General features: G+C 45.3%; 1 protein-coding gene across 1 annotated transcript; it reads left to right on the top strand.

The window, feature by feature from the left end:
- The first annotated feature begins 14,528 nt into the window (after nucleotides 1-14,528).
- THUMPD3 (THUMP domain containing 3) lies at nucleotides 14,529-20,419 on the top strand. Its single transcript, XM_065687529.1, has 9 exons — nucleotides 14,529-14,841; nucleotides 15,079-15,156; nucleotides 15,654-16,196; nucleotides 17,258-17,388; nucleotides 17,805-17,874; nucleotides 18,246-18,361; nucleotides 18,555-18,665; nucleotides 18,905-19,028; nucleotides 19,282-20,419. Exons 1-9 carry the CDS (start codon nucleotides 14,626-14,628, stop codon nucleotides 19,411-19,413), a joined length of 1,521 nt encoding a protein of 506 aa, XP_065543601.1. The 5' UTR covers nucleotides 14,529-14,625; the 3' UTR covers nucleotides 19,414-20,419.
- The last annotated feature ends 93 nt before the right edge of the window (nucleotides 20,420-20,512 follow it).

Below are 20,512 nucleotides of genomic sequence, written 5' to 3'. Positions count from 1 at the left end.
GGGAGGGGAAAAGAGGCACAGATTTTCCTCAGCTGCTCCCAGAGCTTTCCAGCTGGGCCTTGCGGGCAGCTCCCATCTGCGGCACATCCTGAGCCCACGCTGCAGCTCCTGCATCCCGGTGCCCCAAGGATGTTGAACAGCAACCATCCAGGGTGCCCTGCTTTCAGATGAGCCATCCTCTCCATTTACTGTCAAGTGCTTAAGAGGAGACAACCCAGGTCCAAGCACTTTCGGGGTAGGGTGGGGTTGGGGATTGGTTTAAGCCAGCTTTTATGTAGCGGTAGTTCAAAGCAGTTAATACAAAACACAAGCAGAGAGCACAGTTGCAGAGTCCCTGTGTCACTGTAGAAGCAACGGCTGACAACAGGAATCCCACTGTAACAGACATGCTCAAACTCGGCACAAACACAGCAGACTCCAAAAGCATTCACATGTGTGGGTGGTGGTTTTGGGGTTTTTTAAAGCAAGAAAGAAATCACAGCGCTTTTTTCTGTTTTTAATAGTCATTTCACTGTTTTCTCTCTTTAAAATGGAGTAAAGGTACTGAACACTTTTGAAAGAATGTTATTATCCAGAAGTGTGGCACCACTCACACAGCCAGATCTCTTACCAGCTCCTTTTTATTGTGCCTAGCTGCAGAACAGAGATTTTCTGAATCCTCCGAACCCAACATGCCTTTCTTCTGCCTCACGTTTCCTAGCGAGGTGGAAGCACACAGATGGTTTTCCACTTCTAACTGTCTTCCAATTGTCCTTCCATGTGCAGGAGACAAGTATTCTCCCCACATAACAATTTGTTTTTGAGAAACAGTGAAGCACAGATGGAAGCATCACCTGATTCATGACACTGCTTTCACTATTCTTCATGTACAACTACCTTGAAAAATTACCTGTAAAGACATGATTCTTTTCACCCAGCAATCCCAAAGCACAAAGGAATGCCAAGTGAAGGCAGAGGTGATGTGGCTCTCATGCAAGCCTTCACCACACGCTTTTCTCACCGTGGTTACTTTCCATTTCACACATCTGCAGCATTCAGACCTCTCGCTGTCTCCAGATGATATTTTCTGTTGAAATGCACCTTTCCAAATGAGATTTCTGATTTGCACAATCTTGTGCTCTTAGAGACGAAAAAACTCTGTTAGCAGATGGGCAGAGTTCACTGGACTGAATGAAGTACTTGCCATACCGCACTAACAGGCACAGATTTGGATAGCTCTTGCACTGCACGTGTTGTACCATTTCTTTCTCTGTGTTACACAGACACACATTCAGTCATTTCATTCATGGAAACCCCCTTCAGAATGACTCACGGTAAGACCAGCTTCCTGTCAACGCAAGCCCTGTTACAGTCACTTCTGAGCCGCAATTCTACTGTATGAAATCGAAAGCACAGGGATGTGTTTCCAATGCTACATTTTTGTGCAAAATAGAATTCAAGTAGGCGATCAAACTGTCTGTTTCACATGCTAAAAGACAGTGCAGGCTTCCCACTTCAGAGCACTTAGGTTTAAAATAGAAATTAACTTTTACTAGTAGATCAGTTTTATAGATTTTAAAAACTAAAACCCCAAAACCAAAGCTCCCCAAAAGGTCTTTTAAGTGTATAAGCATGCGCCAGTCTCCTTTCAAATATTCTTAACAGAAGGATTTCCATTTAGCAATGTAATTTAAAACTTCTACGTAGGAAATACTTGAAGAAATCAGTTTAGAATTAAACTAAACTGCTCGCAGTTATATTCAACTGCAATGCCTATGCAGGTTATATGCAAGCTAAGATAATTATCAGCAGACTCATTGTCACAAGGTCACTCAATTTTCACCAAGTTTCTCCTGCTGAAGAAGTTGTGATTTCCAAGCAAAGTCAACAGATGAACTGCACCACACACACTGCTATACATAGTGCGTGGTGCTCATTAATTCTCCAAACATCACCTCAAATGACAGTGTAGTCTATTTAAAATGCACTAAAATAATTTTGCTTTAGCACAGAAATGACTAATGATGAACTGGAAGCAATTCCCTAGCTATCAACAAAGGTCTGAAACAACAGCTTTTACGTATGGACAGGGTTACTGAGAGCTGCTTATAAAAATGACTTCAGACAAAGAAAGAAGTCAGAGCTCAAACATGCTACCGCTTTCAATACAACAACCTGGATTTATAAGTAAGAGGCTGAAACTGATTTTTCTCAGCTCGAAATATCAGGGACAGCAGGATTGCTGAGCATATAATACATTGTTTGAATGTATGATTTAACACAACAGACGTCAGAACAGGTAGGAGCCTTACAAATCCTTGCATCCTCATAGTAGAGTCACAGAGAATTTAACAGAAGATAAATTAGTAAGAATCTCTTGATATTTCAGTGTTATAGATCTTGTAAGATTCCGTCCTAGAGGATAATTAAAATTACTTTATAAGATAGCTAAATCAACTTTATAATTCTATTAGACTCTCTTCTGGCCCCTAAGTGATACTTGGCAGGTCTTTTAATATGCAAGCCTCAATTTACTCACTAATAAATTGGTTGTCAGGAAAACAAGGCTTCACATGAAATGTATCAGGAAAGCACAAATGCAGACTATGAAGATGTTCATCAGTATCCATGGTATCTCACAGAAGCTGCATATTCTCATAGCATCGGTATCCTTTTGGACTCTGTGAGGAGCTAATCTGACACGTCAGGTGTGACAGAAATGTGATGATACACGTTGCAGGTCCACAACGCCCATGTCTGAATGATGACAAAGAATTAAGAATTCTGAATGAAGAATGAGGAATGGGACTCGCAGGGACCTCCTGCTTCACAGGTCCTGTGTCAGCAAGAGGAGTCAGGAAAGTCTTCCCAGTCCCATGCTCCTTTAGCCTTAGCATGGTTAAGAGTGGGGAACAAACTTCTGACACTTAATCTCAGTATTTATAGCTGCAGTTTAAAGGAAACAATCTTTTGACCTTTGTGCTATGGACAAAGGCAAAAGATTGCTCCTTTGCTCTTAGCCTTCTGGTATTTTAAAGATGTATTACCCTTGCACACACCTCACCCATTTTGTTTAAGAAAGGACAGTTCGAGTTGGTTAAATTCTCTCAGAAGTCATGCTTTTTAGACCGTGCTCCATTCACCTGTTGAACATTCCCCAGTTTTTGGAAGTGCAGTGCTCAAGACTAGAAACAGAGAAGACCCATTAAAGCCAGTAGAGCAGGCAGATTGTATCCTCTGCTTGCAGGTCATACCCTCCTGTCCATCATCCCAGCATGGCAGAAGCTCACACCCAGATTGTGATCTGAGTCTCCAGGTTCCTCCCAGCACACCCACCCTAGCAGTGCTGGCTCACCAGGGCTGCAGCAATATTTCCTTGCTCAAGAGCAGCACGCCTTGTGCTCATCACTGCTGACCAGCATTCTGGCTTTCAGTTCATTCCAAATCCTAATCCTCTCCTCCGATGCTCCTGCAAATGTAGTTAAGCCTTTTCTGTACTCTGTCATCCAAACTGTTAACAAAAATAGTGAACAGAGCTAGCAAGGCAGGAGGATGTGATTCTGGGATGCCACATAATGTGGATGGAGGATGATGCAGACCACGCTGGCTTATTACACAGTCGAATAGAGTGTGCGCATGCATCCTCACCCTGCACCCATGCTAGGTCACGCAGACTCTGTAGCTGGTGCCTGTACAAGACAGCCCATGCCCTGCCACACGATTTTCACGTGTCTAGCATGTGACAGACAAGGACAGTGCCCTCATCACAGGCTTACACCACAACAGCCCCAGCAACGCACAAAGCCTGCTCTGTTGTGTGATTAACATTCACATTTCTTATCACGTAACGCAGGACGCCTGCTCTGGGATCACTGAGCAGCAAAAACACCCCTGGGTGGAAGAACCAGGAACAGACTTCAGGCCAAAATAATATGTTTCTGGAGTTCAGATTGCGCCTGTGGGTCACGGGTTAGGAACACAAAGCCAGTGGAACACAGTGCAAGCAGCACAAACCGCTGGGCAGCTTGTTTATTGAGGAGTGTTTTAAGGGTAGGGGACTGAGAAAAAGGCAAGGAGAGATTAGAAGAATAGACAAAATATGGGGCTGTTTATCCTCAGCCACAAACAGAGATGGTATGCTATAAAAATGTACTAAAAACATTCCAGAGACAAAGACTGGAACAAATCCCAATACTTAACCCTCACTTCTGTAATAAATCCATGGCACCTTTCTGATTAGCAGTGAAGTAATGCAGAAGAGGGAGTGAAAACAGTACCAAAAAGCACACAGCAAGAGTGACATTTGAAGAGGAAATGGTAAAGCTATTGCCCAGAGTCCCCTGAGAGCAGTACTTTCTTCAAGAGGTTACAGAAGAAAAGAGCCCGACACCTTTACATGCTGTTTGCACTGAAAAGCTTCCTATGTTGCTCACAGCATTTTTATACTGGATGAGAACACTTTTGATTTCACTTCTCAAGGAGACAACTTGGACTCTACCCTGCAAGATACGAGAAAGAACTCTGCTCCAAAGCTTTAGAAAGTAACACCAGGCAGGGACAGTATATAGCAAACCTGTAAAATACCGGTTCTTTGTAAAAAAGGCAGTAAGAGTAATTAATCGTAGGAGCAGTTTAACTTTCACGTGAGGGATTCTCTACCAGTTGATGGTTTTATGTAAAGTTAATTTTTCCAAACTTTGGCATTGGCAAACTGGATGCAGGAATTACTGAGTGAAGCTCATGTGACAGACCTGACCAGAAAGCATGAAAATAGCTCTGTCCTTAAAGCTGAAGTTCAAAGGATTTTACACTGGTTTTCATGTAGTGTGCCAAACCCACACAGTTGTAAAGCATACCAACATCTCATCTCAGCAGTGAAGGAACGGGATTGCTGTAAAAAGGATCCCACAGTTCTCATTCTCAGGGTCACTAGGGATCCCAGTAACAATAAATGGCTATGGGATCTATTCTGTCAGAACACAAACTGGAAGAACCTGTTGCCTTACATCCAGGCATGAATGTCCTTCCAGCATTAGGCTAAGTCAAAACCTACTTTCCAGTTCGGTAGCAGGAGTCACAATTAGGTGGTTTGATGAGCAGCACGCTGTGCCAGTTTCTGCTTTAGTAATGGCCCAATGTAGGTGTTGCTTTAAAACAATGAAAGCCCCGCTCACACTACCTACTTAATAGCTTCAAGCTGTTAAAACATAAGGGTATTTTTACAAAGCACCTCTGGAGCTGAGACAGCCCTTTGTGGGATAACATACAGCTTCAAGGGAACAAATTTGAAGCCACAGACTGCTCTCTGTTTCTGAAAATCACCTCTCTGAGGCCAATAGTTGCACATGCTCAAGAGATGGATTTGGTAGGACTGGAAATCAGACTCATATTCTCCAAGTTCTGCTAAACTCTTGTGTTTGTTAAGGACTGAGCCCATAAACCAATGGCCAGAGCAGCGCAGATCTTTCCTCAGGTCACAGGTTCATGGTGAGAGAGCATGTGGGCTGGCTGCCTACAGTAGGAAGAAAAGAAAAACTGCTAGGAAGCGGGATACAATGTCTGGCATTGAACATTTTAGGGGAAAAAAAAACAAACCTATTAAATTACATTTGAAACCACTGGTAAAATCCCATTTAATTTCTGAATTTTATTCCCTAACTGCCATTGTTTTGCTTTCCATTCCCAACAAAACAAGCCTGCTCTAACTAAATCCAGTCCTAGTACCAGCTTGTGCGATTCTCCCTAAGGGAAGCAAGAAGTATCCTTCCTCCTGTCACAGTTGAATTCATCTCAGTGGGCTCTTCACCTGCTAATCATGAGATCTTTAGTGATGAGTAAGTGGAGCAAGTATCACCTCGTGGCTGTTGCATTAGTGTGATTGCTGAGCCTCCATGGATGAGCAGCTCATGGAGCACAGGGAAGTGCCACCACCACTGCTCCCGCGCGAGTCCCAGGGATGGGTGTCATACAGGCTCTGCTACCTCTTGAGATGTCAGACCACTGCAGCTCCACAGCATCACCCTGCTCTGCTGCCCCTCAGGGCACACCTCTGCTGGGGAGGATGTCAGACCCCACCAGGGTTTGATATAAGGCTCTGCAAGAGCACAAACTCATTTGAACACTCCAAATGTCCAGTGAGGTACCAGTGATTTGCTTTTAGCTTCAGAATGCACAGAAAGATCGGGCACATGGAAATTGTAGATGTTTACAGGAGACACCCACAGCTGCTTTGCCCTGAACGCCATCCATGGGTGGACACCAGTTTGCTTGCTCAGTCTTATCAGGGCGTCTGGCATCTCTGGGCTACTCAGGCTTCAAACATGTGAAAGTTCCTGGTATATTTCGAACACTTTTTTGCTCTTTTCCTCATTGGGTATTTATTTATTTACCACAGCATCTGCACACCTCATAATTTCATTGAATTTCTCATAACTACTTGAGACATTTTAGAGGTGGAGCACTGCAACAGAGAGGGTATTTTCAAGTATGTCTAAATGGTGTAGGAGGCTAGGCTCCATTTACAGTGTGTAATCATGCTGGAGCTTAACGCTCTGAAAAGCACTGGGATTTGGGCTTAAAGTAGCTTGTGTTATTATGGGGTGGAGAATAAGTGCGCAGTACTTTGCTGCCAGGAGATCCACAGTACTGACCAGGGCGTGCAGACAGGTTCCTTCATAGTGCCATAATGGAGGAAAATGGTTAAATACTCAGCAAGGGATCTAGGAAGCCATCTAAACCTCAACTAGCCAGCAGGAAATGTGGAGAAGGGAGGTATGGTTCAAACTCTAAAGCAGCTAAATACTTCTTGTGTCCAACCTGAAATTCACCACCTGGCCCGTGGCATGTAAGACAAATTATCTTTTCCTCTGGAAAAATGGCTTTCCCCACACCCACTGGCTGGATTACATCTCCTTGCCCTACCAGGTTCAGAAGGGGAGCTGGAATCCTGGCCAGCTTTGTCTCAGGGAAGCACCTCAGCTCCCAGACCAGGCAATGGTCCAGCAAGTACTAACATGGGAGAGGTGACTGCAACAGCAGAGACTTCACCCACACGGAGCTGGAACAAAGGTCTAGGACACCCACAGAGAAGATTTCTTCTCCAGGTCATGTGGAAGAGGAGCTCTGATGGACCCTCTCCCTCCACCCAATTGACAAGACAAAAGAGAGCCCATAAAGCTAACCACAGAAGGTCGCAGTATCTTTGTTTTGGGAAGGGATCAGGTGGAGGATGCTTTGATTTAAGAAAGAGATTGGTATCTCCGGATGAGTTTCCATGGGAACATTGGAAAAAGAGAAGGTCATGTCCGAGAATGCTCCCAGGCCTTGGCCATGAACTGATGAACAGCTTCAGGAATTCAGCAGTTACATTCATGTATGCTGACAGAAATCTGGGTATCCATAGCTTTCGGGCACCTACAAGATTAGGCAAGACTCTTCTGTTGCTGGAGGTACCTGGCAGCTGGATTCAGATGCCTAACGACTGACTTGCACATGTTCACAGAGAAGGGAAACGGTGGCTCAAGAATTTGAGACCAGATGGTTGGAGCTGGGAGCTACCACTGCCCTCTTCTTCTCTGAGCTGAAGACCAACCCAGTCCATTTACCAGAAGCAAAAAAATGCAACGCATGTCTGTATTAGCTGCAATAACAGGAAACTCTTTCCTTGAATGTCCTTTTCAAAGAAATTAATTTTCTAAAATATACGTTTATCCAAAATCAAAGAAAAACTTAATGGGAACTTGCTCATCTATCCTCAAATAAGGTTTGGGCTTCGGCTAGCTCTGACTACAGCTTTTCAATCACCCCTCCTTTTTACCCTCTAACTGCCAAATGGAGCAATGGTCTATAAAAATCTGCACAAGTCTGGAATACCTCGGGAACCCATTTTTAGTAACACTCAGCATCATGCAAGTATTCATTTTGTTGGCATTTCTCTTAACAACCACGCACACAGTGCAGTGATTTCCTGCCCATGTGCAAGACCTGTATACAGGGCTTCATTGGTGGTCTGCAGTGCATTTGTTTTCACTAAGGGTAAGTTGATATGATCTCTGATCCGGAGATCTAAGATAGCTCACCAGAGGGGAAATGCTTTATGAATGTAGGAAGAGATATAAACAGAGAGAAACATTACTATTTCTTGAGTTTCTTCAGATTTGGATTATCACAGTGAACCCAGGATTACCTTGAGATGAGCCTCAAATGCATCTAGTAAAGCCAGTGGGGTTATCCCAGAAATTAATTCACTCTACTGTTCTCTTATGCATTTTAAAAGAAGCTGTGGCTAAATAAGCAGAATATAGAAGGCCTGTCATTCTTACATAGACATGTGATTTTCTTCATACCCACAGGAAAATGTGTGGAACTGTGTTTTTGCTGTTCACATATTTGGATCTAAAATGTCTTGTGACCACAACCAATAGGTAACCCTCCTCTGTCCTGCAGTGTGACATGCTAGTGCAAGGACAGAGAGACAGCTGGGAATGTACATGTTCAAAACAAAACAAGTGTCACGCAGCACTGAGCTGGAGAAAAAAAACCATGCAGAATACACTGGTACTGAGTCCAGGTAAGACCTGCACAGCTTCCACTGTAGCACTGAACGAAGACAGCAGCGTGGTGCTAGTGCTAGCAGTGATAATTATCGTGCTTCTGCCACAGGGTACAAAAAGTCATGTGCAGTAATCTGGTAATTCCCAGGAAGACAAGAGTGCTGACTGCTCTGAGCCCTGATCCCACCGCAGGTCAGTGCTTCTCACCTGTTTGTGTTTTCCTTCTTCGCTGTCTAATTGGTGCTGTTACTGTGGTTCCTTCTCAGCCATTCTGCTAAAGAACAGTTTCTAGGGTGGCTGAAACGCTTCTCTCCATTCTAGGACATTTCAGGCAATCAACTCCATTGGCCCTGAAGTTTAACTCATCAAATCGCCTCAAAACACCTCAAATAAATGAGTGAAGGCAATAGCTCCTCCACTAATGAAGTTAGGTGCAGTACGTCTGGAACCATTCTTGCCTTTTCCACCAGGCATTCCAGGCTACCTGCAGGCAAGATTCTGAAAACCCTGACCGCTTCATCCTTCCCAACAGCCTCCAAGATTACAATGGACACGGGAACAGATGAACTCAGAGACCATGAAAACTGAGCTACACCCATACCACTCCGCCAGACCCAACACACGCTGCTGCTAGAACACAAAGCCCAGGTCATCCTTGGATGAGAGACACCAGGGAAGCACTGGCTGCACATCACTAATGTAGACTGGCTTTTGCTTGACCGAACGGCTGACACATCTGGAGTGACGTGTGGCAGCTTACATGGGACTTCGCTGTGAGAAGATGCCACGGATTTGGATTGTGATGTTTAATTTTGATTAATCATGATGTTTTTCAGTCCAAAGTAAAAGTTGAGATGGTCTGTAGCAAATTCCAGACACTGAAAAAGATCAACTGTCTCACTTTAAAGGTTTTCTTTCATGTGGATTTCTTAAGGTGATGTGTCACAGATATTAAATCTTCCTATTCTCCAGCTTTCCCATGATGGCCTGGAATATTTAGGGATCTCCTTTATGCTTTCTTATAAAACTGGGCTGCTCTGAGGAGCCCCACTTGTGCTGTTCTTCTCATGAAGCCCAGGGTCCTCCTCGGGTATGTCTTGAGAGTCACAGGCTTTGCAGCTGTGTGTTAAGGGACTTGGTTAGAAGAAAACATATTTCCTTGCTCAGAGAACTTCAACCTTTGCAAAATCAAGTGCTGGATGGGATTTATACAACACATCCCTGTCACTGCAGGACAAATCACCTCGGTTCACACCAAAGTAATTCTACAGCTCTGAAATTAACTCAATGCAAGCAGTTTCTCCAGGCAAGGCAGGTGCAGACAGAACTTGCCATCTCTAAATCTGTTTATGCCCTACCAAATTAATTAAACCAATCCAAGAAGTTAATTCCATTTATTGTGGTCCAAGTCTAGCAAGAACTTTGAACACCTTTCACTGCTTTCATGAAACTGTTGGTGCTGTGGAGTTCTGTGTGCACATTACATTTCTTGCTAGATGATGTTCCCTCAGCAGAGTTTTCATTTAACACACCTCATAGAGGACAAACCTGGGTTTCTCAGGGCAGAAGTGCGCATGATCCAGCACTGAATGGCTTCATCAGTCTGACATTTTAAGTACATCTTCTACATTTTATAGTATGAGCTTGTTGTTCTTTTATGGCCTTATAACTCACCTACACACAGCTCTGCAACCTCCATGCTGCCCATACAGAGGCTGCTAATGGAGGGTTGTTTGTTCATGTGCAAAATCTGCTGGGGATGGGAAAGGTGGGACCATCCCCTTGTTAACAAAATACCTCCCGTACTAAGGGTTTGCTATGCAATTTCTCATTTTAAGTTGTTAACTATTTGGCTCAGCTTATCACCCACTAGCTTCAGTTCACACCTCTTCTGAGCAAGGCACAGGGCTCACCGGTGCTACCACAAATACTAACTCTCTGCCACCCGGTAACCATTAAGTTGCCAATTCACCCCTCTTCTGATCTCTGGAGTTTAAAATAACATGAGCTGGAGATTCCCAAACACTATACTATATTATCTTTGTCTCCCACATAGGAAATAGCAATACTTAAGAAAAATTAAGTAACTCGATGAAGAACACTGCTAGGGAATGGCTTCCCAGCTCTGCCTCCCAGCCTGCTGCTCTGCCAGCCTTGTGTGGCAGCAGGAAGAGCCACCAGGTCTCAATGCCCCAGAGCATCCCATTGCCTGCCTCACTGCCCAGTGCTCCTGCTCACAAGAGCTGGCTCTGGCACACTGGAAGGCTGGCACTGCAGTTCCAAATGGAACCGTGCCAGCCCCTCACCAGCAGCACAGAGGGAAGTTGCTTTTGCAAGCTGTCTAACTGACAATGGTTTGCAAACACACGGGCATTTCAATCCCCCACAGTCCATGCTAACAACTCCCCCTGCCCCATAGGTTTTGCTGAAATCTGACTTGCTGGAGTGCACCTTGTCCCAGCACAGTGCATCCTTCTCATGCTGCCCTAGAGCCAGCAAGCATTCATTTGCTTGATTTTCACTTCTAAGATTCAGAGCTGTTCACCAAAGGACTCCAGAGACTTTCTGGAGAAAACTCTGATCCCTGCAAAACAGGGGCATGGTGGTGCACAAACAGTCCAAAAGTGGCAACCGAGCTTTGGAGAAAGGAAAGGATTTGGCTGTTTGAGGTTCTTGGGAGTTTTGTTTGTTTGCTTCACTATCTCCAGCCAAACAACATCTTTTGAAAATGGAACATTTCAGAATGGTTTGTCACCGAGTTGCCTTACTTAGGTCTGAACTGAAAGAATCCATCCAGTTATCCAACAGGTCACCTACGAAGAAAACCCAAACACCCATAAAAGCCAGAAACCCAGAATTTTCTCATGGGGGAAACCAGTAACAAAAATGAAAAGAAAACCCCAATTCACCACATAGAGACCCAAACCATGCTTTTTAAAAACAAATCTGCAAATTATGCCAAAGTCAGACAGCAAGTCAGTGGCAAACTAACCACAGAGTTCAGTGCACAGTCATACGCCTATTCTGAGGTACCTGATGATGCAAAATCCGGTTTATTCTTTGTTTATATTCATCCTATAGTCCCAATTATAGGATAAGTTATTTGGTTTAGTCCCTTAAGTTTGCTGTAAATGTTCTTCAGTTATATGCCAACATTATAAGACAAATAATTTACTCCAGGATAATATTAGGACACTTCCTTTAGTTGGATGGTTGCTGTTTCCATCGCTCTGTTGATGAGCCCTGACAAGCAAGAGTGAAGAAAACCGCTGTGTCCTCTGGGATTCAGCCTGCTGTTTGAAGCGCACCTTCCAAACGGACAGACCCAATTCACCCAAAACCTTCCAGACAAATGCGCACCAATGCTCCTCTTCAGGTATGCACTAAACCAGCCGTGAAATCGATGCTGCCAGCTCATCAGGAACCACTTCAGTCTGTAACAAGCCTAACAGATCTACCCAACAGGTACCTTCTGGCTTTAACGGGAGGTTTCCTCTTGTGCGAGCCAGTTTGATTTCTTGGCTCTGGGAACAGGGGTTCATAATGGGCATGAAAATACAACTCCGGTTTCTCTTGAGGGCAGTTTGTTGTTTTTCTCTCCTACCAAAACACATGTCCGATATTATCTATATGTCAAAAATACATTGGCTGTTTGGATAAATGAGAACATGTATGCTACTACTCACAAAACAGCATGGCAACAATCCTTCTTTCCATCTACATTTGCAACACTATCTCCCAGCTTATGCAGCCTCAATGACCAACATATCTATGGTGTGGTTTTACTGAAAGAGATAGAAATGACATAATACACAGTTGGAATGCAAAGGGTGCTATCTCACAGTCACTCAAGAAGCCTTTGAAATATACAGGAGCTTTCTATAACCAAGGGTTGATCAAGGAATGAGAATTAAAGTACTTGGATTCCATGGAAACTGTTCTGAGTTTTGCCAGGTCAGCTCTCTTCTGTCCCATAGAGCGCTGCTGTGCCATCACCACAGAGCATCGCCACATTCCCACTGAAAGCGACTGCAGAGTTTTCCTAAGGGTTCAACAAATAACACGGATGTCAGTGGCAGCCAAGGACACGCAGACGGCTGAGTCTGCACCTTCCAGATCGTGTGGGAGGCCTGTCCTCTAATTCACTGTGTGGGACCCTTCTCAGCATAAGATCTGAACAGAACATTGCCAGTGTGCCTCCCACACAGGAGGGTTCATCCTGAATCCTCAGGCAAAAATCTCTCCTCACTCCCACTGTCACACGTTGTGCTGTGCGGTGCTGGTCTGAGTGGTTTTGCCTCTGTCATCCACAAAGGTGACATCTCCCCCTGTTTAAGCTGAAAGATGCTTCAGCTCTACATCCACAGAGCACGTCAGGAGTTTCTGGGAGGAAAGCTGCAAGCAAAGTGGGGCATTATGCTAAGAGTCTCGCATGGGTATTAGACAAACAGCTGTCTTCAGCTACTGCAGGACCTGGCCACTGGCAGGAAATGGTTCTGTGAGTGGTGCTTGGACAGATTTCAGGAGCTGAAGCAAGGCAGGCTCATTACCGGTTCTCACCTTTCAATCTGAGACCAGCTGGGAAGGGTCAGGGCTGCTGCCGATAGACCAGACATATGGGATTAATGTAAGTGTCTGGCAAATACCTTCACCAAAATATGCTGAAAAGTCTGCTGTTGAGAGTAGCTCAGCAGTACGAGTGCGTTATCCCACTTGATCCACAAAGCTCTCCCTCACTATAGGCATTGCTACAGCATAGGGCTAAGCAAAACCTGTAACATCGATGTGAGCAGCAAGACGCACACCCCAGGACCCAGCCTGCTGGGGTTCCTGCTGCTGCTGGTGTGCCCTCGTGGTGCTGCAGGCACGGAGCGGGATGGTCCGATCCCTTGGCTGGCAAACCACACCAACTTCATCTGCACCTTGTAAAGGGGCAGCATCACAGGCTGCTTCAGCAGTTACGTGGGGATATAAGTTTATGCAGTGCCATCGCACCCAGTATCGTGGAACTGCCAGCACACTGGAAAGATCTCTCAGGGTGCCAGCTACAGATCACAAGATGCAAGCATACCCCAGTGGTTTTCTCCACTTTAGCTTATTTTTAAGCTCTCATCATAGAACCCATTTCACAGGAACTTTCTCCAGTGTGTTTATGACCCAAATTCCATGGTTTAAATTCTGTATTTTCAGACTCGGGTCACAAGTTAAAAATAAACTGATGGCATAAACCCCACACCTTCCCCCTCACACACATAGTTCTCAAGTGAAAGCAAAGCAGTGCTTCAGAAGGTTTAATGGCAAGGACAGTGCTTGAGGCACCCTGCTTGTTACTGAAACGCCAGAGCGGAATCAGAACGTACGTGGGGAAAGGAAAACAAACAGCGCTGTTGCCAGTACTGCCACTGAGGAAGAACGAGCTGCAGGGGCAAGCTGGGTTTACAGTTACAAATCCAATGCTGGGAACAGGTGAAGGCGCCCACGGCAGGCGGGTGGAACTAGGTGAGCTTCAAGGTGCCTTCGAACGCAAACCAGTCTGTGACTGACTGGTTCTACGATTTGGAGAGGAGAGGATGGAAAACAGCGCTCCTTCAGTTTCATGCAGCTCACACTTCGTCACACCGATGCAGCCATGGTTATGAAGATGCTTAGAGTGGCCTGTCTCCCTGTGCCTCCTGAGAAAGCCCGTACAGCGCTTAGGTTCTTAATTTACAAGCCAGTTCTGGTGCTGGGCACATTCCCAGAGCAGCATCCCGGAGATCCAGGGAATTCGGTGCTGTTACAACACGGTGCAATCAGGCAGTGTCCGCCCATGGTCTGACACCCGGAGGCAGAGGGCTCTCCCGGCCGTGCCGGCTGCGGCGATGACGACCGCAGAGCGGGCACCGAGCGCCCGTCCCTCCGGGCGCCCCGAGCCCCCGGCGCTGGAGCCGCCGGGCAGCAGGGGGCGCCGTCGCCCTGCGGCTAGCTGGCCGGTGCGCGGCCCGGAAGCGGAAGGGGCGGGCGGCGGTGGCGCGCGGTGCCGTGTGTGCCGGTGGTGGGGCCGGTTCGCGGTGCGGGTGTCCGGTCGTGCCCCGCGGTCCGTCGGCGCGGGGACATGGCGGGGGCCGCCGGCCCGGCGGGGTCGCCGGGTGCCGGTGTGGCCGCGGCTGGGGAGGGCGCGGAGCTGGCGGCCGTTATCGGCGCCACCGTGCCCACCGGGTTCGAGCTGCTGGCGGCCGAGGAGGTGCAGGAGAAGCTGGGCTCGGTCTGCCGCGTCAGCAGGGACCGCGGGAAGATCTACTTCGAGGTCCCGGCGCAGGGCCTGCCGCAGGTCCGCTCCCTCCCGCTGCCGGGGCCGCGGCTGGTACCGGGGCGGTTGCGCCGCGCTCGCGGCTGTGGCGGTGGGCAGCGGCAGGGCCCGGCCCACGCTGAGCCGGGCACCCCGCGGCGGAGCGGGAGAGCACGGCCCCCGAAGCGGGGCCGTAAGGTACCCGGCTAACGGCAGCAAGCACAGCCCCCTCCGCAGGCCTGCTCGGTAACGTGCGCCGCGCTTTCTCGTTTCTTCCAGGTCCATCGGCTGAGGTCAGTGGATAACTTGTTTGTTGTCGTTCAGGAGTTCAAAGACTATCAATTTAAAGAAACCAAGGTGAGTTACTCCTCACCCCTCAACTGGTCCTGGGGTTTGCAGTGTTTCTTTTTAACGTAGCGCTAGTTGCAGAAAGTGTTCTGTTTCATGCGCAAGTTGGGGCGTTATTTGTGGTATTATCCTGATTCCTCTTTGCTGATCTGTCAAACAGGAGCATGGTCATGTTGTCTGCCATCGTTTCTGCAGTTAAATATGTTGCATGGACAAAATCTGGGATGAAAGCTAATGCCATGCTTGTAGGTCACACAGACACAAGACAATGAAGTATCACTTCAGTCATTTTAGTGTTAGGTGTTTATTCAACAAGACACAATTATGAAATACTACGAGTTCTGTGTCATTCAGTGTCCTTATGCCATAACTAGCACAAAAAGCCAAAGGCTTTGCTTAAATGTGGGCATATGGTTAGGAAACTAGTTTGAGAGACTTTTTGGAAAATGATAACTTTTGAAGGGGTGGAATGACTGTAAATCACAAAATTTTTTTGTCTGTTAAAGGAGGCTGCTCTAAAGGATTTGGAAGATTTGGTTAAAAAGCTGCCCTGGACTGAGCCATTGAAAGTTTGGGAGCTGAACAACAGCTTAAAAAAGAAAAAGACAAAACGCAAAAAACAGAATCCGCAGAGTACTGTGAGGAAAGAGAAGCTGAATAGTGATGGAGAAGAGAAAGAAGCGAATCAAAAAGACAGCAAGAAAGAGGAGGACTGTGCCCAAGACACTGCAGGTGTGGAACCTGCTGATGGTCAGGATACAGAAAAGACACCAGAAGTGGCATCCCAAAATCAGGAAGAGGAGGAGGAGGAGGGTAACAACGAACAATCAGATGCTAAAGATGAATTGCAGACAGGTGCTGGGACTGAAACCAAGGCTGGTGACAGCAGGACGAGCAATGGAGAGGCGAAGGTGTTGAAGTTCCGTGTGACGTGCAATAGAGCAGGAGAAAAGCACAGTTTTACCTCAAACGAGGCTGCGAGAGACTTCGGTGGAGCTGTGCAGGAGCACTTCCAGTGGAAAGCTGACATGACTAACTTTGATGTGGAGGTACAGTGTTGTGCCTTGGAAATACGTGCATTTTTGTTGTAAAAACTCTCAGTTCTGATATATAGAGATCTCCAGATGACTCTGGAACTGAAAATCGAAATGCTGAAACCATGGCCTCCTCAGAGGCACTTATTTTATGGGCACATCATGTGTGTCCTGACATCCCACCACTTGCGTTGGCCATCCATCATAGTGATCCTTTTTGTTGGCCCAGTGTGCCCCCCCCCCCCCCCCATGTCCCCTTCTTTGGGTCCCTCTTTTGCTCTGCAAATGCTGTTGTCTTCTTGAGTTAACTGACTAACATCACCCGAGTTGGTGCCCAAAACCTTTCCCCTCTCCCTCAATTGCAGCAAAAGCTCAAGTACCAAGTATTGCTTCCTCCTCTAGCACTTGGTCTTACTTATATTTCAGTACAACATAAGTGCTTTCTGCTTTACTTTCACCCTCAATTTATCTTTCCTTAATCTGCTGTTCTGTATGGGTGTAAGTTAACAGAAGATACGCTATCTGGAAGCTGTAGTTTATGGGTGAGGGGGAAGAAACTGTTAACTGTCTGGTATCTACTCCTTTTCATAGGGAAGGCAGAAGTTAGGTGAGGACTGATCCACTGTTTTTGAGGGGCAGAAACCCCAATTTTTTCTTGCAGGTATGTGAAGAGGCGGCCTGCTGCCTAGAGCAAGTTTTTCACCTTCCAGATTAATACAGTGGAGGGGACTAGAAATATGATTTGATTGCTGCTTTGCAGATGCTCCCCTGTGACTTGCAGGACCCAACTTCTCCCCTGTACTTATAAAACACAACTTTCAAAAAATCAGCATCATGGTTATAGCAGTTTCTGAACTCTTGTGTGAAAGGTTCTGTGTGAATGAGAAAATGTGTGAATGCTCTCCAGAATGTTGTCCATTGTTGCCATAAAACAGTGCATTGCTTTTCTTCAAGGAGTGCTCTTTTATATGTAGTTCATGTTTTTTAAATTGCCACTTTGGAGTCTCATGTTTACCAGTCGTACTATGGATAACTTCTGTTTACACCTGAAATTTAGCCCAAGCTTTTTTCTCTAGGTTCTTCTGAATATTCACAATAATGAAGTAGTTGTGGGTATTGCATTAACAGAAGAGAGTCTTCACAGACGGAATATTACACATTTTGGACCCACAACTCTGCGTTCAACTCTCGCTTATGGCATGCTTAGGTCAGTGCAATCGCATAGTATCGTACTATTCTCAGTTATCAAGTCATTTTGTTTTGGAAATTAGATCCTTTGTCCACCCACCCCTTCTTCAAAAGCCTTTTCTGTTGATTCTTAAAGAAAGAAAATAAGCGTAGTTGCTGAAGCAGTGTGCTTTGTAATTGACAGCGGATGTTTTCCAGCTAAGCAAAGTAAACGTTTGCTGTGTTAGCCAACAAAATTCTGTATCACATGCTTGAAAGTATTTCCCTGTACTGCTGTTTATAAAATGCTAATTAATGAATGGGGTCGGGGTGGGGGGAAATCACATAGGAGGTTTTCTTGTTGGAATCAGAGAGATTGAAGTAGTTCCATTTTCCTTCCTTACAGAAATTCATGTTTTTAAGACTTCTCACCACATCTTTTCTTCTGTTCCTTAGGCTCTGTGATCCACAGCCGACGGACATCATAATTGATCCTATGTGTGGTACAGGTGCAATACCAATAGAGGTGATTCCTCCTTTATTTTGTAACTTATAAAACATGACAGTATCTGCAGCTGAATGATACGTGTAAGTTCCCTCGTTAATAACTGAGCAGTGAACTACAGAAGTGTCTCGGCAGCTTTTAAACAGGTGTACTTTTTGTAAGGGATGTTATTTTGCTTCCCAAACCTGTAGCAGGAAGAAACTAAATCTGAAAGTACTTTAAAATTCTAAGGTTCATAATACCTGTAACAGATATAGGATTTTAAAATCACTGACATCCACCTCCAGTTGCTTTGTTGTATTCTGTTGTGTTTGAGTGATTCTTCTGTTTGTTTTGTCTTAAATTCACCAGTTTTGATGCTAGTGTTGCTTATTGTCAATATTTCCCCCCAGGGAGCTACGGAATGGCCTAGCTGCTACCACATCGCTGGTGATAACAACCCCCAAGCTGTAAAGAGAGCAGCAAACAACATCTGTTCTTTACTAAAGAAAAATGAGAACAAAGAAAGGTGAGGAGTGCAAAGAGAGAAGTGATTTTCTTTTCCTGTAGTATTGTGTGCGGAGAAATCCATTTTGCATTCATGCATTTGGCTGTCTTGTTTGTATTTTCCCATTTGTTCTTTTTGCCCACATTATAGACCTCTTCAATCTAAAAATACTCTCCATAAACCGTGTCTGAGATAACCATCTTTGCACTTGCAGCAATGCTTCCCCAGGCATACCCTTAGACATCATCCAGTGGGATATTTGCAATCTCCCTTTGCGGACTGGATCTGTGGACATCGTTGTGTCAGACATGCCGTTTGGAAAGAGGTGAGGTATTGCTGGTAAAGGTGCTGTGCTGAGCTGCTGCTGCTGCATATGCTTGCCTGTCCAGGATTCTCCCTACTTAGTTACTTAGCTAATTAAGAAGTATTATATACTTTATGTTAAAAATTGAGGTTGAAATTAATAGTAAATGTAGTCCTGAATGAGCTAATCCATGTGTGAAAGACCAACACCACTTAACTGTTCTTCAGTGATCACAAAGGGAATCTTAATTTATGTTGCAGAATCGGGTCCAAGAAGAAGAACTGGGATCTGTATCCAGCCTGCTTGATGGAGATGGGCCGGATCTGCACTCCAGGGACAGGCAGGGCTGTGCTGCTTACACAGGACAAGAAATGCTTTGCCAGGGTATGTTCTGTGAAATAAAATCAAACCTGCTTACAGCTGGAAATATATTGAGGAAAAATTGAAAGCTGTCTTTATGACAGAAGGTGATCTATTTTTAGAGCAATAATTAGTAACATTTAAACACAGTTTTGGACGTGAGGAGTCATTTGACATCTTGTTCAGATACGATTTAGAATAATGAAAAATAATTTAAAGCAAGTTTGCACTTGTCTGGAAGCTACCACTACTCTTTGGCTGTGTGTTTGCCTTGTAGGCCTTGTCACGACTGGGCCACATCTGGCGCAGAGCTCAGACTTTATGGGTGAACGTCGGGGGCCTTCACGCTTCAGTGTACCTCCTGAAGCGTACCTGGGAAAGAGCAGAAGAAAAACGATCGTTCTGGTAACCTGCACAGAAGAAGGAACACCTCCAGAAGTTGTTGAGTTGCAGTTTGGCAAAGCAGACATCCAGGAGCATAGACCTGTCATTTCCTAAATAAAAACCCAAGCAACCTGTGTAGAATTGTGTAACACAAATACTAAACCAGGGATCAACTTCAGAGCTACTGCTTGTACTATGTTCTGAGACCTTGTTATTTAAATCACCTCTTTCCTCCCCACCACCCAAAAGTGGTGAAAGTCTGTAGCGGAATTAGTAATGCTTTCCTTTGCCTGAGTGTTCTCTACCATGTTCAGTCTAGTTTTCAGTTCAATGTTTTTTTCCTCTGCTTACAGTAGAAAACATATTGAGGCAGCTTTGAAGGTAATGGTAAATTTATTTCCCAAACTGTAGAAATTGTATATGTATCTGAAAGTGACTAACAAGACTACTCAGACTGCCACCTTGAAGGGCTTAGTGTCTCTTTAACACAGGATTTTTCCAGATTGAAGTTTTGTACTTTATACAGTTGCCCAAATGTACCCTAAGATAATAAACCACTGTGTTTCGTTATGGTCTGATAAGCAGATGCCAGTTAGCAAACAGGATGCTGATGCTATTGTTTTTCATGCCTGTTACCTCAACTTAGTGCTAGCTGTTAGCAAACATCTCATTCATCTTTTAATGAACCGCTGCCATGGGTGAGGGGACACACAACACAGCCTTAGCAAACTAACTATAGTTACTACTGCAGAATGTTTAGCAGTTCTATTAGCAAGTTAGTGTTTTCAGTGTCTACTGTAGGCACACCCAGGTGGCATTAAGTTTAAATCTGAGGTGATTTTAGTGCCACAGGAGTTACCAAAATACTACCTATTGAATCACTTGCAGTTGCAAATACTTTTTTCTCTTGTACTGTGATTTCTCAAGCCTCTTCTTTGGCTCAGAACACAAGTTTGCCGTTAAACCGTTCACGCTCGTTGTGCTTAGAGGTGAATTAACAACGATTAAAGTTTTTCAGGTTTTCCATAGGAGGCATGTCTTTACTGTGTTCTTTTATGCTCCGTATCCGGAGCCCTTTGTTCCTACATCGTTGTGTGTGACAAAGCGATGACAACGGTGATGCG

The sequence above is a fragment of the Lathamus discolor genome, chromosome 7 (genome assembly GCF_037157495.1).
Source record: "Lathamus discolor isolate bLatDis1 chromosome 7, bLatDis1.hap1, whole genome shotgun sequence".
NCBI classification, from domain to species: domain Eukaryota; kingdom Metazoa; phylum Chordata; class Aves; order Psittaciformes; family Psittacidae; genus Lathamus; species Lathamus discolor.
Note: the sequence above shows the minus strand (reverse complement) of the source record. Positions and strands in the feature narration are given on the sequence as shown.

Bases quoted from the DNA above. Each gene is read 5' to 3' on its own strand.
- THUMPD3 (XM_065687529.1), top strand. From the start codon at position 14,626: ATGGCGGGGGCCGCCGGCCCGGCGGGGTCGCCGGGTGCCGGTGTGGCC. The intron at 17,875-18,245 runs GTGATTCCTCCT...ATTTCCCCCCAG, and splicing joins CAGGTGCAATACCAATAGAG to GGAGCTACGGAATGGCCTAG. The intron at 18,362-18,554 runs GTGAGGAGTGCA...TTGCACTTGCAG, and splicing joins AAAAATGAGAACAAAGAAAG to CAATGCTTCCCCAGGCATAC.